At 37.5% G+C, this 15,608-nt stretch overlaps 2 protein-coding genes across 3 annotated transcripts; one reads left to right on the top strand and one right to left on the bottom strand.

The window, feature by feature from the left end:
- Window positions 1-4,343: 4,343 nt before the first annotated feature.
- tax1bp3 (Tax1 (human T-cell leukemia virus type I) binding protein 3) lies at window positions 4,344-10,129 on the bottom strand. The gene is made up of 4 exons (XM_036521800.1): window positions 9,989-10,129; window positions 7,464-7,583; window positions 7,124-7,201; window positions 4,344-6,371 (listed from the first exon to the last, which is right to left on the bottom strand). The coding sequence occupies exons 1-4, from the start codon at window positions 10,025-10,027 to the stop codon at window positions 6,234-6,236; spliced, it is 375 nt and encodes a 124-aa protein (XP_036377693.1). The 5' UTR covers window positions 10,028-10,129; the 3' UTR covers window positions 4,344-6,233.
- Window positions 10,130-11,057: 928 nt separating this feature from the next.
- On the top strand, window positions 11,058-15,201 carry LOC118773672 (calcium and integrin-binding family member 3-like). Of its 2 annotated transcripts, XM_036522707.1 has the most exons (6): window positions 11,058-11,108; window positions 11,777-11,811; window positions 12,612-12,723; window positions 13,197-13,344; window positions 14,701-14,896; window positions 15,180-15,201. In XM_036522707.1, exons 1-6 carry the CDS (start codon window positions 11,058-11,060, stop codon window positions 15,199-15,201), a joined length of 564 nt encoding a protein of 187 aa, XP_036378600.1. The 2 variants fall into 2 exon arrangements, with proteins under 2 accessions (XP_036378600.1, XP_036378601.1); XM_036522708.1 differs by lacking the exons at window positions 11,777-11,811; window positions 12,612-12,723.
- The last annotated feature ends 407 nt before the right edge of the window (window positions 15,202-15,608 follow it).

The raw sequence follows: 15,608 nt of genomic DNA, 5'->3' as shown, positions 1-15,608 counted from the left end.
AGGCTGAATTAATGTCAAAATAAATTAGACAGTAAATAAAATAAGGAAAATGTGGCAACTGCCTTGCATGTGTTATTGGTTAACCTTCTACAACACTTTAGTTGAACTGCCTTAGTCCCTCTTTGTTGGTTGTGTATGGCATGCATGCAGTGTGTTTATATGTTCAGACTCATACATAACAGCACCCACAGCAGTCTAAAAAGGCACATGTTAATGAAGTCATTCCCACTCAAGGCAAACAGAGGCTCTGAAACAGAGGTCCATCTTTCACCCACTTACTCCTCAGGAAACCAGGCTGGTATCCTAAATGGAATGGCAGCAGATTGCATCGCTATGGAAACACAATTACCCTGTTACGGCGTGGGAGGTGTAAACCATGGATGATCTACATTTAGCTTGATAATTACGTGCTTGCCTACAGATACATGTTATAAGCCCAGTATCTGTTTAAAACCACTTATATTTGAATTACATCTGACTGGTAAAACTGACCAGTGAATACAGTAATCTCACTGGAGACCTTCACTGCTCTAAACCTGTTTGTATATTAATAAAAATATACAAAAAAGAAGCAGAATCATAAATTCCTATCCAGTGATAAAAGAAAATTGTTAACATATTCATTCAATATTACGGAAGCCAAGAATGGCTTGCAATTATTTTTTTAAATGCCGTTATCTCAAGATCACGAGTTAATTATTTCGTTATCTCGAGATAACAAAGCTCGTTTCCTCTTATTACTTATAATGTTTATCAGAGATCCGGAGTGCCATGTCAGCATATATAGATGTCAGATGTCAGAAGTACCCATTATTGATCAATGCATCAGACTGTACTTCAGTCAAGGTCTAACACAGGCAAAAATTGCATTGTGTTGTTCCGTTAGAGATAACATTCAGATCCTCCCTGACAGTCATGGCAGCGATCTTGAAGGCTTAAATCAGGTGTTATCAAATCCAGACACTCATTTTCGAGTTCTCCATAATTATCCCATGATCTTCAGAAAACAAAAGTCGTTTTCTCGTGAGAAATGATCTTATCTCAAGAAAACGAGCTTTGTTATCTCGAGATAACAAAATAATCAACTTGTTTTAACGAGAAATGAGCTTTGTTATCTCAAGATAATGAGATAAATTAACCTGTTATCTCGAGAAAACGAGCTTTGTTATCTCAAGATACTGAAATAATTAACTCGTGATCTGGAGATAATGGCATTCAAAAAAATAATTGCAAGCACGGCCATTCTCGGCTTCCATACAATATAGGACAAAGAGGCAGCTACTTTTATTTGAGCTTACAAAAGTTTTTTTTCCTAAGATTTAAGAGATGATTTCAGCATTCTGACAAACAAATCCCAAGATCATTTTTATCTATTTTTCCAGAATAGCCATATTATTTGTTGATGAAAAATTAGAGGAAGGGATATAAATGTGATATCCATGTTTAGGGTTCAAGACATTGTCTTTATTGTGTAGAAGCTTCTGAAGCATAGTTCATTCATTCTTTTGTGAAACATACATTAGCAGTTACCTAGCAACAAGCAACTTTTCATTTTTGAACAAAATGTGGAACTGAGAAACAACGTAATATCATGGGTTGCCCTACAAATCCTCCATTTCTTGCATGTATATGGAGATCAGGTTACAGTAGTAGGGCCATAGCTGCATCTTGTTTTCTCATGTAAGACTGACTTGCCATTAACATCCTTGTCCTCACTGTTTAGGGAAGTGGAATGAAGCATGCTTCCCTATGTACCTGAAGCACATTTTGCCAAAGCAAATGGAAATCCGAACTCTAAGATAATGAGAGGTCTACAGAGATTTGTTGTGTGGAATGTCTCTCTGAATATTCATATATTTTGGCATCTCTAACAAACCCATATGGCAAAACTTAACTCATAAAGCCATCAAACATGAGACAGAAAACAGTGCATTTTTCAAAGCCAGTCATTCCAATTAAAAAAAATGTCAGAAAGGTAAAACTGACAAAATGTCTCCCAAATCTCATCTTTAAATGTTTGTTGTAGTATCACTGCACTACATTAATATAATGAGCAACTTTGACAGTATAGTCCTGAGAACATCCTTGGGATCCAGTATATGTCTGTCTGCACACAGTACCTTGTTTCCAGAGGGGAGAGGTCTAGTATCACTGAATGCACTTTTAATTTTATAGCCAATGACTGAGGGAGGCTTAGTTATTTTTTAAGACCTTACATTTAAATTTTTTTTCAGGACACCTAAGAAATACACAGCTGTTCATTACCTGTTACAAGGGGTTCTGTCTGGATATCATGATCTAAATAACACACACAGAAATACCAACACATTTCTTTAAATACAGGATTTCATACTGGACTGATGGCACTCAGGGGATAGCTAGCAGAATATCTGATGGAAAAAAAAATGGAAAAAACAGCCATTTCACTGACACAGAGGAGGGACATGCATTTTCTGAGTTTATCAATGTCTTCTGATACACCCAGTAGTGACACAACAAATCTGGTCTTAAATGAGTTGAACCTATTTCCACTTCCACATTTTGTAGAAGTCAGTCAAAACTGTGAGGAAATTTCATTGAAAGAGTAATAAAAGACCATTTTTCCTCTAGACATGTATTGATTCAGAATAGGAGGCTGTTCTGATGGAGGGAATGTGAGCCCTCACTCGCTGGGGTGCATCAGGTGCAGTTTCCCTGCAGTTATCACACCTTGAGTTAAAAGGGGAGTGTTTGTTTTCAGACCCCTGGCAACACTAAGGGATGAAAGTGGAGAAACTCCCTGTATCAGAATCACCGAGTGCACAACAAAAGGTCACCTAATAGATTCTCTGCTTTGAAATGTCATCTGATTACTTTCAAGCTGACAACATGAAGAAATTAAAAAAAAACTGAAGCCAACTAAAAATGTATCAGGCAGAGTGCAAGAACAGAATCAAAATATGGATGAAAAATAGGCACTTGTCATTTCATATTATGCCATTACTCAATAGGCAAATTAATGACAACATTGAAGAACAGGCTCTCACTACATTTGTTGTGAAGGTCCCTGACTAAGCAAAAAAAATCTCTGCCTAGACTATAAGGAATATAGAAATGGTTTGTGTCTCACATCTTCTGGTTATCTTGCTATGGTGCAATAAAAAAGAGTCTGGTTTGACTACTGTAATGGAACTACACTATCTCTTCCAAACAAATTAGTAGGACAGTTGGGTGATATGTTCAGATTTAGTCATCCCTCTCACACAATTTAATTAAGAGATTACAATCTGTGAATAACACCTCCTCTTGTTGGCATTCGTTTGAGCTTTCTTTCATTTCACAAGGAAAGCTGAGAAAGTCACGCTTCTGTTATTTCTCCTCTACCCCATACACACCAAGAAAAGAATACTGAAGCCATGAGAAAGACACAAAATGACTTAAGCATTGGTTAGCTCTTTTATATCCATTTATATTGAGTTGCAGTATTCCTCTAGTAGCTGACAGCCTAATACCAAACTATTGTCACTGCTACTCAGAAGCAACAAAATCAGATACAGTTTGTCAATTATAGCCGAAACATCTGGTTTGCATGTACCGTACAGCTGTTCATTCCATCAGTTCCATGCTGTTCAAAACTAAAGACATTTCCAAATGACCACCAAAAATGAGTCACACACTACACAGCAAGAGTGTCCCAAAAAATGACAAAAAAAAAAGAGATTAGCCCTATGATGTCTTGACAAGGTGCGATACAGCTGCTTATAAAACATCTCCTCAATTACTTTCCAGATCAGAGTCCTTGTGTGACAGCAAGACCAAGACCAATTCAGTGTCCAGCAGTCATTTCCAGCAGCTGTCTAACTGGTGGACAGCAACATGTAGGACAACATCAGTTTTAAATGAACACTTACAACTTAACAAATGAGGGAGAATAAAGATGGGACAGTGTGTATGCCATTCCATTGACTTCCTTTAGATGTAGACACATTTAGGGACAGATTATGTTAAATCCAAAGCCAAACTGAAACTACACAATAATGGTTCCCCTTCGTAGTGCAGTAAGTGATGCAATGCAGTTCAGTTTATTTACAACATTCAAAAAGTGACCGATGATTTACATTCTGTCACACTGTATTATTGAACATAATATAACCAAAGTAAAACATATTCTGAGTAGATCAGAGGAAGAAAAGGTTCAATAGACAGAAAAAGAAAAATGAAAAAAGAAAAATAGAAAAAGACAATAATATGACATTACACCAACAAGAAAAATAACATGTTTCCATTTGTACTAACTAACAGTAAATATTGACAGAATTTTTCTTTAATGCGTTTTTTCAGTTTTCAATGTGCCACATCATTCATAAAGATATAAAATCTACTTGCTAGTGTTATAAAAATTGCTCATTATTGCTCACTTTCAAAAATGAATATAAATTCAGACCTAATATAAAAATAAGTAGTGGAGTATACAGCAAGCAAAAACATTTGATACAGAGTTCACACAGATATTATGCTTATTCTTTACTGTAGTGGGTTCATTTGAATTGTATTAAGGTACTTTTCAAATAGGATTCTTGCAACTGGTCTCTCAGCCGTAAAAACACACTAAACTATTTCTCAGTATTAAGTCTTAACCACTATTGCTTAACCGTTGCTGGAAACTGTTGAAAAAGCACAAAGAAATTACTGAAACAGGTAGAATATACTGTATATTAGGCACTGAGTGTTACATTACCACAACTTACAAATAAATATGGGTTTTAAACAAATGAATGTATTTGGGGGGAAATTAATGAAACTATCGTATGTTCTATGACAGAACAGCTGAAGAAGGGCTCTCTAACAAATGTAAGAACGTTTTAACAGGAATTGGAACAGCAAAGGAAACAGCCATTATAACAGTTAGTGGCATAATCATTAGTGTCATTTTAAGGCTAACAAGTATCAAAAAGGAATTTTATTCTATGGATCAGTCAACCTTGTTCCAAATTATTCCAGTGTACAACTCAAGACAAAATACATTTGTTGTTCCCGGTAAAACAACAAGATGTTCAACCATACTAGTGAGCCAGCATCTGTGCTTAACATCACATCAAACTGAAACAAAAGGCACTTGTACAATCATCTTATTTAGTGGATTCAACATAGTAAATTCCACAGGTGCCACATAGGGATCCCAGAATGCACCACATGGCTGCATAGTGTGAATCAGAACCCTGAATGGAACTGTTAGGAGTGTTGAGTCACAAGACTCAGCCATGGAATTGTTTTTTTTTTTTTTTTTTGCTATGACCACATTCTTATAATTTGCTACTTTGCAGCCAGCTTTCTCTTCCTTTCACCCAACATTAGAATTTTGGCTAAGGCTTTTTAAGATGCACAAGTGCAAAACATACACAATACAAAATGAAACATTGCATTCATATTTGATTTTCATGTTTCTTTGGTGTATGTATATAAAAATTAAATGCAAAAGTCCCTTAAACCAGAGGAAAAAGTACCCATAAATCAGTCATCAATCTTGTAGCAGTGTAAAGCACTGAATATCTTATTGCTTGTGGCACATATTAAATTCAAAGAAAGAAATCAATACGAATAAAACTCCCGTGGGAATCCAAAGATAGAACCCACCTGTGTTTATGCCAAGCACTGCTGCCTCTGTTAATACTATTGTAATATTAGCTAATTTACTTTCCACTTTACAGACCATATGCATGTGGACACATATCTGTGTAAGAATTACTCAATGGAATCTACAGTTCGAAGAACAAGGATAACTTTCAAAAACATATGTACTAGTATATGTATTTGGACTTCAAATGCTAGCATCAAATTACATTTGACGTATATTTGACACTCAATTCTGAATTAACCACCGAACAACCATCCTTATATTTAAATAAGGAAGCCTGATTTAACATTCATGTATGTAATTTTTAAATCGAGTACAGCAGCCTGAGTTAAGTGCTCCTGTAGTCTATGGATACACCAAACCATACTCAAACTAGAGGCTCTATAAGCCATTGATAAATGTCGTGTTACTGACAACAGGCTGAGTAAAGTAAATGCCGCTTGTAGTGTCACTTAACACTCTGTTAAAAGCGAACATTCACTCAACTTGATAAGGTATGCTGGTGTAGAGGGCAGACAGCAGGAGCAGTGAAATCAGTGTGAATGTGCTGGCTGCCATGGAATGAATCTTTGGATTCCTACTTTAGGTCTCTGTTCACTTTTTAGTCTGGAGTACTGGGTTACTGCATCATGGACTGCCTGACGGCCTCCTCCAGGGACTTTCTGGTCACCAGGAGCCGCACCACATCCTCGTTCTTCTTGGTGAGCCTCTTCCTCGCCTGGTCATGAGTCACCATGGTCATATCCCAGCCATTCACCTGTTTTCACCAACGGAGGTACAGTGAATCAACACAATCAAATGTTTGATAAGTACAGTGTAGACTGTTGCATAATCATCTGAAAACCACTACATTTATTACAGTTCCCTTCCAGTAAGGATAAAAGATGAAAAATCCCCATTTGAACACTCAAACATTTTTGATTTTGAAAGCATGATGAGAACAAGTCATAATTATTTGCAGATTTTATCATTTCAAGTCGTAAACTTGTATTCTAGTGGAATAAATTTTGGGTTAAGCATGAAGAAGCTCTTGGCAAGAGCCAAAAGCTTAACTTTATGAAGGCTGAGTCTTAAATCTCCAAAGAGGACATTTAAACTTTCTGTACTTAGTCATTTATTTTATGGAAGAATCTATACTCACAGGCATTTTTTAATTGTGAAATGTATCTGCAGATTGCTGATTGAAACACAAATACCAAGAAATTGCAACACAAATATTTCAGTCATTTTGGAGAGTAGTTAACTCTTTTCATATCCTCAACTGGAAATGTTTCACAACTAACCCATCCAATCCATGCGTCAGTCACAATACAAAACTACACAAACAGCATCATCTAGTGGAGACATAGAAACACAAACTCTATGGATTATATGCCTCTTTTGCTAAGGCTTTTTATTTCTCTGAGGGGCTACTCAAAATCAGGGAAACAATACTATACATTGCATTCACAAACTCAGCATTAAGTTCTGTGGGTCACTCCACACACTGAAATTTTGAAGCAGTGATACCTGCATTATTTTGTCTCCCATCATCAGGCCTGCAACCTCTGCTGGTCCTCCTTTGGTCACCCTTGTAACATAGATGCCCTGTGTCCACACATAAACAGGTCAGTGAAGTTCATCGGAGTCAGCTTCTCCTTCATAACCTTTGCTCCATGTGTTTAGCATTGATGTCACCCTTTGCATCTATAATGCAAATGTGTATGGACAAACTTATGCCAATACATTTACATTTACATTTATTTATTTAGCAGACGCTTTTATCCAAAGCGACTTACAAAAGTGCATACAGCAAGTATAGCGACAGTACGGGGACAGGATGTGTACAGCTCCAGTGTGTACACCCCACCTTGTCTGTCTTGTCCTCAGAGAAGGGGTTCTGTCCTGGGTCTTGGTCTATTCCTCCTCCTATGCTGAATCCAAGGATCAAGTTGTCACCTTGACGTAGCTTGTGGATTTCAATGCGTTGCTGAAATGAAAGTCCACACTATCAATATTGTTGAACTACACAAGAAATGACTTCATTTCATTCAGAAATTTGTCTACTGACTCCTAGTTCAACTATACTCAAGGATCATATTACATAACTGGAGAAATTAAATGTGATTAAATATGTCCTGTAAGAGTTAGAAGTACAATTATAAGTCTTTTTGAGAGAGCTACCAGTGCAAATGATTTAAGCACATGAAGCAAATTAGGCAGACAACACACTAGTAGTGATTCAAAACAGAATTCATAAGAAATATGAAGAGAAATATGATCTGCAATCATCATACAGGATGAGTCATGGCATAAAATACACTTTCATATTTTCCATGAGTTTGCTTCCTTCATACAGCAAAGATGGATAGATATTTTATTGCCTGTTTGGCTGTGCCCCTCAATACTTGGAAACTACACACATTTTCTTTTCTTGTTTCTTGGACAGCAAGACTGTAAGGCCTAGATTCACTCTGCATGAAACAAATGACTTTTTACACATGCAAACAGGACAGTCAGACGTTTGAGCCATCTTCCCTTCCACACACTGAGAAAACAGCATTCTCTCATTCCAACAGATGGAGCTTTTTGGCAAGCCTCATAGTATTTCCATACACAAAGCTGGCCCATGTGATGATGAATTCCACGTAAACATCTGGTCTTCAACAGCATATTGTACCAATACTACAAACATGGTGATTTTGATCTTTCAATTTTATTTTTCCCAAGTGGTTCACTGTGTTTGCTTATAAAACCGACAAGTTAAGGACCGTCCAAACAACATTTGCGTTTTTTTTTTATTTTCCATCGTTGTTTTTATTGTTAACGGGAAAGGCGTGCCAAGTGCCCCTCCACGAGAAAACTAAAAAACTGTGACAATGCATTTATTTTAGAAGAAAATGTTGGGCAGCTGAACTTTGAGTCAGAAATTACCAACGTCCACACACAAACATGATCTCGTGTAGCAGCAAATAATTCAAAATGAACTTTTCTCTCACTCTATGTGAGTGTTAAAGTTATGTCGACACGCATGCCATAAATATAGGCCAAAGTATTGACAAAATTTAGATTCTAAAGCAAAGAAGGCACACTGGATGATTCGGGCGTGGCCGAAAATGTTCAAAGGTGGCAACCCTACCTGTATGATTAATGGTCACTAATCAGATGTGCACGAATTTAGCTGGCGTTAGTTATCGGCTCTAAACGAGGTATGAGTTCACTGGCACTGCCAGCCAAACTATGATTCATCTGCTATCATGTCAGAATGCTGCACGATTGCAAGTAGACAATAGCCTACGTTGTCAAGTTTGGGCCGGACTGTAACACTACAGCTGTCGCAACAAGTATGAAGAATTTTCACCTAACTGAAAGCGGTCTTCATTCGTTGTTAGCTAGTCTTCTAGCTAAAAATACAACGCCCTGCTAAAAGTATGCATAATAAAAAGCTAGCCAAACTTTGCTAGCCATATCTGGCCAACGTTGGCTGAATCTGTGAGCCCAATGGGACAGTACTGGGAAGCTAACTGTAGTTGTCATTATTTACTTTTATTACTATCATTTGAGTTAACTAATGTAGCTAGCTAACGTGATACGCAAGCGAAATTTTCATCAAACAGTAAGGTTGGCTAGCATAGGCAGGCTACCTACATCATTTAACTACTAGTTATATGGCCAGACAAAGGCGTTGCTGGTTAACATCTGATTTTAGCTAAATTACCTCGCTAGTGATACTTAAATTTCAGAATTCCAAAATACATTTGCAAACTTGCTAGGTAACATTGTGTTACATGGTATCATGGTTAGCTGGATAGCTTGAACAAAAAGTTTTTTTTATTATTATTATTATTAATAATATTATTATTATACAAATTAAGATTGCAGCAACATGTCACGTTGGGGTAGTTAAATGTTTAAAATGGAACAATTAAAAAGCGCCCCCGCCCGTGTAAGCCAACATGCAACAAGAAAAAGTTTCCTGTCGTTACAAAAAAAAAAGCAAGCTAAACAGCTTAATTATCTAGCAACGGCTAATGCTAACGTTATTCACTACAAACTGTCGCTACCTAGACATGAAAAGAATGCAAAAAAAATGACAGACATTTAATTACAGTTGTGAAAATCTTACTCAGAGACTATTAAATTTCAAACCTACAAAATCTTTGCTAATTATATTGGCTAGCTAGGTAGCTACGCAATCCAGCCATAGCTCCTGTTGTAAGCGGCCCGTATCACATTAACCTCCGCTCAATTTGGAAAAGCAAGACCGAGGCTTTCTTAGGCCTACACAATACACCGAACTCGTAACTGCACTGAAAGCTTGTGGCTCGTCACATTGAAGCGTCTGCCTAATAGATTTCTAGCATAACTCGCTACTTCGTACGTTTTCAAACTTACCACAACAGCAGTGACTGGCTGTCCTGGGATGTAAGACATTTTAATTGAATGAGAAGCACAGTTCGTCACACTTTAAAGACGCAATCCTCGCCCTTTGACAGAAAAATTGTATTAGATACGGTTTGTCTTATTCATGAGGAACTTCGTTAATAATTCATGAGCAGTGTAGGCAGGGCTGATGATGTAATGTACTGTCTCCGTCCGGTTAGTCATCCGTCGAGATGTATTATAGCACCCTTGAAAGCTCATACTAGTCTTCTGTTTGGCTTCCTACTTAACTTTTTCCACTTTTCAAAGTATCATTACATAATATTAAATGGATAAATTCAGTTAGGAAATCGAATTGTTTGATGATTAGGCTACAAATAGCTAACCGAGGTGGCCCATTCAGCAGTACATGAATAAATGAAAGTGATAACACATTCCGTACATACGTGTTTCGTTTATTGATTATTTATCACTATGGTAGCTGTAATTATTGATAAGATTTTCATTTTCATTTTGCTGTGTCATGTTTAGTGGGTCAATGGAATGTCTACATCTCTTGTGGAATAATATTTTCTAAAATCATTGGTAAACACAAACCCTAATCCCTTTCCTTTACCCTTTGTTATCTAGATGGAACATTTCATTGGTCAAACATTTTTCATTCCTTACAGTAAGAGTTATAGCTGGCCCAAGTAAGTCCTGCTGATCCAAAATACAGACACATAATGCAGGTGTACTGTACATGCCGAGTATATACCAGCTGTAACATGAGTACCAGACAAGAGCAGTGTAGGCACTACCCACAGACTAGTGTTCAGGGGTTGATACGGCTTTGAATTATGTTGGGTGACAGCCCTTGTTCATTCTCAAAGGGGCTGCCATTCAGGTCAGGGAAAACGATGAAATGCCTCCATTATAATTGAGAACGAAAGGGGCCTTCCATGAGTGACACCTGATCTGCTCTGTTTGCAGGCCTGCTTTTGTTCCAGCATTTTCATATCTGAAATAATCAGAGGGCCCCTAAAAGGATCTTAGTAGAGAACACTACAATGGCACTGAGAGGAAGCCTGCAAATGCCAGAATGGGGAACAAACAGACCATCTTTACAGCGCAACAATTAGATGCTTATCAGGTTTGTCCTATCTTTCCAACCTGCCAAATTAATCTGCCACTTCAGGCCAAAACCTTCTTATATTTTAATTCTCTATTTAAATGTATTTATTTTATTTTTTGCTTTTAGCATAAGAATCTCAGCATATGAATCAGGCAAGTGAGTGTACTAAATAGAAGAGTCTCTCAAACATCTGTAATATTTTCAAGTAGCTTGTCTTGGTACATTGATAAAATGGTGAGATGATACAGTTAAATTTATACTTGCATTTATGACTGTATACATATTGATTCTAACAATTTAGTTTGATTCAAAGTTTTCAGTTAATGTATAACTGGATTCTAGATTGTTCTTCTTGTGCTTTTTTTGAGGGGGGGGGGGGTCATATTTATAAATGAGAGCTAGATGTCTTTTGGGTTGGCACAGAGTATGTGTCACCAAAATAAGAAACCTCCTGAAAAAGAAGTATATACCCCCCATCCCCCACCCTTCCATACCCCCACTATGTGGATTGTTCATACGTTTATCCTGAAGGTTGGATGTACATTACTCTAATAGCAAACAGAGACGGACAGACCCTGTCTGGGGCTTCAAAGATGAAGCTGATTTTGAGATAAAATAGCAGGAGGAATTATCAGCTTTGGAGTTTTTAACAACAGCAGCTGTTGCCTGTATATCTGTGTTTTTAGGACTGTACATTTTTCACCAGGAAAGAAATCATAAGGTAAGGAATTCGACTTTTTTATTTTCATCACTAAATGGTGATCTTGCGCTTTGATGATTTGAATCATTTATCCATGTTTATTGAACTTCATTGAAATGCGAGTAACAGAAGTGATGGAAAATGTGGCATGGTTACTAAGCAGGAAGTTCATCTTACAAAGGATGACTAATACTACACTCAAACAATGATTCTTTTGTGCCACTGTGCAGGTTTTGGATTATTGTGCAATTTTACAGAGGAGAGCTGCTGGCCAGTCTTGTAATTTTGCACTTTCTGTATCAGTGAACTCTCACACAGAGCAAAAGCCATTCCATGCATTAATCTTCATGAATACAGCTGGAAACTAATTCTGGAAAGAAGCCATTACGCACTGTATCAGGATTGTCTTATAATAGCATGAGCAGCCTACGCTCTTAACGTGTTTTAAATTATGGCTTGTAATTCCTAATTAGATCCTAACCTAAAACAGAAGGTTACCCCTCCCTAAAATGTGAAATTATTCACAATTTATTTAGAATTGGTGCTCCAGTACTTGCATAACTTGAGAACATCATCCATTATTTCTGTCCAGTTTTAGTGTTTATTGACTTATTTTCTATTTGTATAAAATGCCTCTTTTTATGCATGTTTATGAATAAACTACTTGTTTTCAACCAAGTCCTGATGAAGGCTTCTTCTATAAACCACATTCACATTTTCTTTCAGTTCTTTGATTTTCATTGGTTTACTGTAAAATGCTCTGATACAAACCCCTTGTAAAGATGTGTAGATAAATTTATTTGGTTGATTTTTTATTGCAGACTCTTCCACCGTTATCGAGACTTGGCACCACAGTTAATCCCCCTTGACTACACCAACAAGCCAGATGTTAAAGTACCATACGAGCTGATTGGCAGCATGCCGGAACTAAAGGTATACCTGCATCAAGGACACCAAGCTGTTCTCCCCCTTGCTGTGCGTCAATTATTCATTGCCTGCTAATTGAGCCTTGGAGAGGTTATGCACCACTTGATATCTATGAACCTTCAGGAACATATTAAGATCTTTGCTCATACTCTCTGAACTAGGGTCTGTTATGCACCACTTTACATACAGTTCCAGCCATGGCAACAGCTAACAAACTTGTTTCATTGAGGCTGATCAATAGCAACACCCAAAACCAAAAAACATAATAATAATACCAGTAAAACATCAGACATGACAAATTTTATATATAGACTAATCAAATGACATTTTTCCATGATATTTTAAATGGTGTTCAACCTCTGTTTCAAGATGAAGGTTCAATTGCACCTTTTCATTATTGTATTTTCATCATTGTTGTACACATGGTTGCTCTGTCTTTCATGGTTCAGTAAAGAGTTGCATGAACTGCTGCTTTGCAGGAGAACCCTTTCCGCCAGCGGATAGCTGAGGTTTTCTCAGAGGATGGAGAGGGGAACATGACTTTGGATGACTTCTTGGACATGTTCTCTGCGTTGAGTGAAATGGCACCCAAAGATCTGAAAGCCTATTATGCCTTTAAAATTTATGGTCAGTGCCAATTAAGTGTACATGATACAAATTACATAGACATAAGTAGGTATAGATACGGTAGATTATTTACATCACATTAGGTTTCAAGCCATATGCCTTTTTGATTTTCTTTAAGTATGGTATCAACATCTAAGTAATAACCAATGGGAAAAACATAAGCAGTCAGGTGGCCATTCATGTTGCATGAGACGAATATGAATGCTTTCCCCCTTAAAATACAACACAGACAAGACCTATATGTATATGGTCCATGGTGCATACAATATTTTAAAATTACAGAATTCTACTAACCTTCTCACAAGAACTGTACATCTTATTTCATCAAGATATAAACTACAAAACCTGTCTATAGGCACACAATTTAATGCATGAAAACCAAGACTAAAAGGAGGTTCATGCAGTATCCAGATGATGCCCCTGTGATATTAGTCTGATTTCTGCCTTGCTGCCAAACAGTCTGTAAAGCAAATACTTCACATGAGCTACACCAACTATTGGGATGACCTTCTTCATACAGATATTCTCAGGGGAAGAGGAAGTGGCTTCATAAACCACCTGCTAAAATTCTGTTACTTCAGAGTCAAAGTTACCAAAATACTAAGACCTTGATCTGAAACAATTTGAGAAGACAAAAGCAAAAGAAAAACATTCAGGAATAATTTATATGCCCATTATTTGAAGGGGCTGCTTGTGAATGCATCATGTGTGTCAGTGTGCCAAAGTTTTCTAATTAAACCACGCTGATAGATCAGGTTGTTTTACAGCACGGGGCCATGGTCATGGGTCAAGGAAAGTTTTCATGTATTATTCACACCTGTTTAACAAAAAGGCAAACACGGCTATAAGAGCTTAGCTTACAAACCACATACCAGGTTAATGAATTAGCCTTTTTCTCACCTGATTGAAAAGAAGAGGATCAAATTTGGGTCTAAGGGCAGCACACAGTACTCACCACAGGCTATGATCCTCACAACCCTAGGAGTAATACCAATCTAATAGTGCGCACTACTCACAGTTGGTCTCACATCTGAAATTGGTGTCACCTATCAACAATCAGTAACACCAGTCTAGAACTGCCAGAAAGACATTATTGACAAGCTTTTAGCACAACAGATCAGAGTATGAAAAAATGGCAGTACCTGATCCAAAGAAAAACTTTGTAGCAAAATTGATGATGACATCACTGACAAATGGCTTCTTGCTGCTTCAGTATGTGACAGAAAACATATGCTCTGTTACCTATTAGTACTTCTGCTTTAATTACTGCTGATTTTGGTGATCTTTGCTCTTAAGATAGTTACCAGCTTTCTCTATGTCCTCGATTTCTCTATTTCCCTGCTACCCACCATTGAGACTTCAATAATGACGACTACATCTGTAAGGCAGACCTGGAGAAAACACTGAACAAGCTGACACGCAATGAGCTGTCAGCTGACGAATCCCGCATGGTGTGTGAGAAGGTGATTGACGAGGCTGACCTGGACAACGACGGGCGTCTCTCACTGGAGGACTTCCAGCACATGATTGTCCGTGCCCCAGACTTCCTCAGGTTCTTACTGTCTCGCGGACACACTTAACCAGGCAGGGATGCTGCGCTGTCCTGCAGTGACCTGCTGTACTGCAGTAGGCCACCATTACCCTCACAATCCTGTGAGCAGCTCCATCATGTGGAAGCAGCGCTCTAATAATTACAAAGTACACACACTGAGCCTAGGCACTTGTTGTGTAGCTTCCTGGCATGTGTACTGCAGCAGATCAAATGTGGTTGTGGTTTACTCTGCCATTCTTAAATGCACCTGCTGATTTTGACCTAAATCTCTTCTCTTTTACAGTACCTTCCATATAAGAATATAAGTAGTTGCTGCTGCTCAGAACAGAGGCAATGGACACAAAAGGAAAGACTTGGGAAATTTCTGCTTGGACAACAGGATTTGCAAGATAAGTGAAGAGTTGAAAAATGAGGGGGTCCCAAACTAAACATAAATCAAATCATAAATCTTTCATATAAATGTAATGTCCCCAGGATTTCATCTTACAGAACCGCAATGCCCTTGCAGTCCTACAGGAAGCATTTATCTCTCATTTGAGGAGAAAGGTACATTTACATTTACGTTTTACATTTTACATTACATTTTACATTTTACATTTACAAGGTAACATCCATGACACATTTAATTCCTCTGGCTTCTCTTCAGTTCAAGCAACTGGCTAATAAAACTTAAATATAAAATATAAACTTAACCAAGGTTACTGTGTTCCAT

The sequence above is a fragment of the Megalops cyprinoides genome, chromosome 2 (assembly GCF_013368585.1).
Source record: "Megalops cyprinoides isolate fMegCyp1 chromosome 2, fMegCyp1.pri, whole genome shotgun sequence".
Classification (NCBI taxonomy): Eukaryota; Metazoa; Chordata; class Actinopteri; order Elopiformes; family Megalopidae; genus Megalops; species Megalops cyprinoides.
The sequence above is the reverse complement of the archived record's forward strand: the minus strand, read 5'-3'. Positions and strand labels throughout refer to the sequence as shown.

Excerpts from the sequence above, each read along its gene's own strand:
- tax1bp3 (XM_036521800.1), bottom strand. The coding sequence starts at position 10,027 with ATGTCTTACATCCCAGGACAGCCAGTCACTGCTGTTGTG. Across the intron at positions 7,584-9,988 it reads AGCCAGTCACTGCTGTTGTG|CAACGCATTGAAATCCACAA; the intron begins GTAAGTTTGAAA and ends CTTTCATTTCAG. Across the intron at positions 7,202-7,463 it reads CTGAGGACAAGACAGACAAG|GGCATCTATGTTACAAGGGT; the intron begins GTGGGGTGTACA and ends GTGTGGACACAG.
- LOC118773672 (XM_036522707.1), top strand. The coding sequence starts at position 11,058 with ATGGGGAACAAACAGACCATCTTTACAGCGCAACAATTAGATGCTTAT. Across the intron at positions 13,345-14,700 it reads TTATGCCTTTAAAATTTATG|ACTTCAATAATGACGACTAC; the intron begins GTCAGTGCCAAT and ends CCCACCATTGAG. Across the intron at positions 14,897-15,179 it reads CGTGCCCCAGACTTCCTCAG|TACCTTCCATATAAGAATAT; the intron begins GTTCTTACTGTC and ends TCTCTTTTACAG.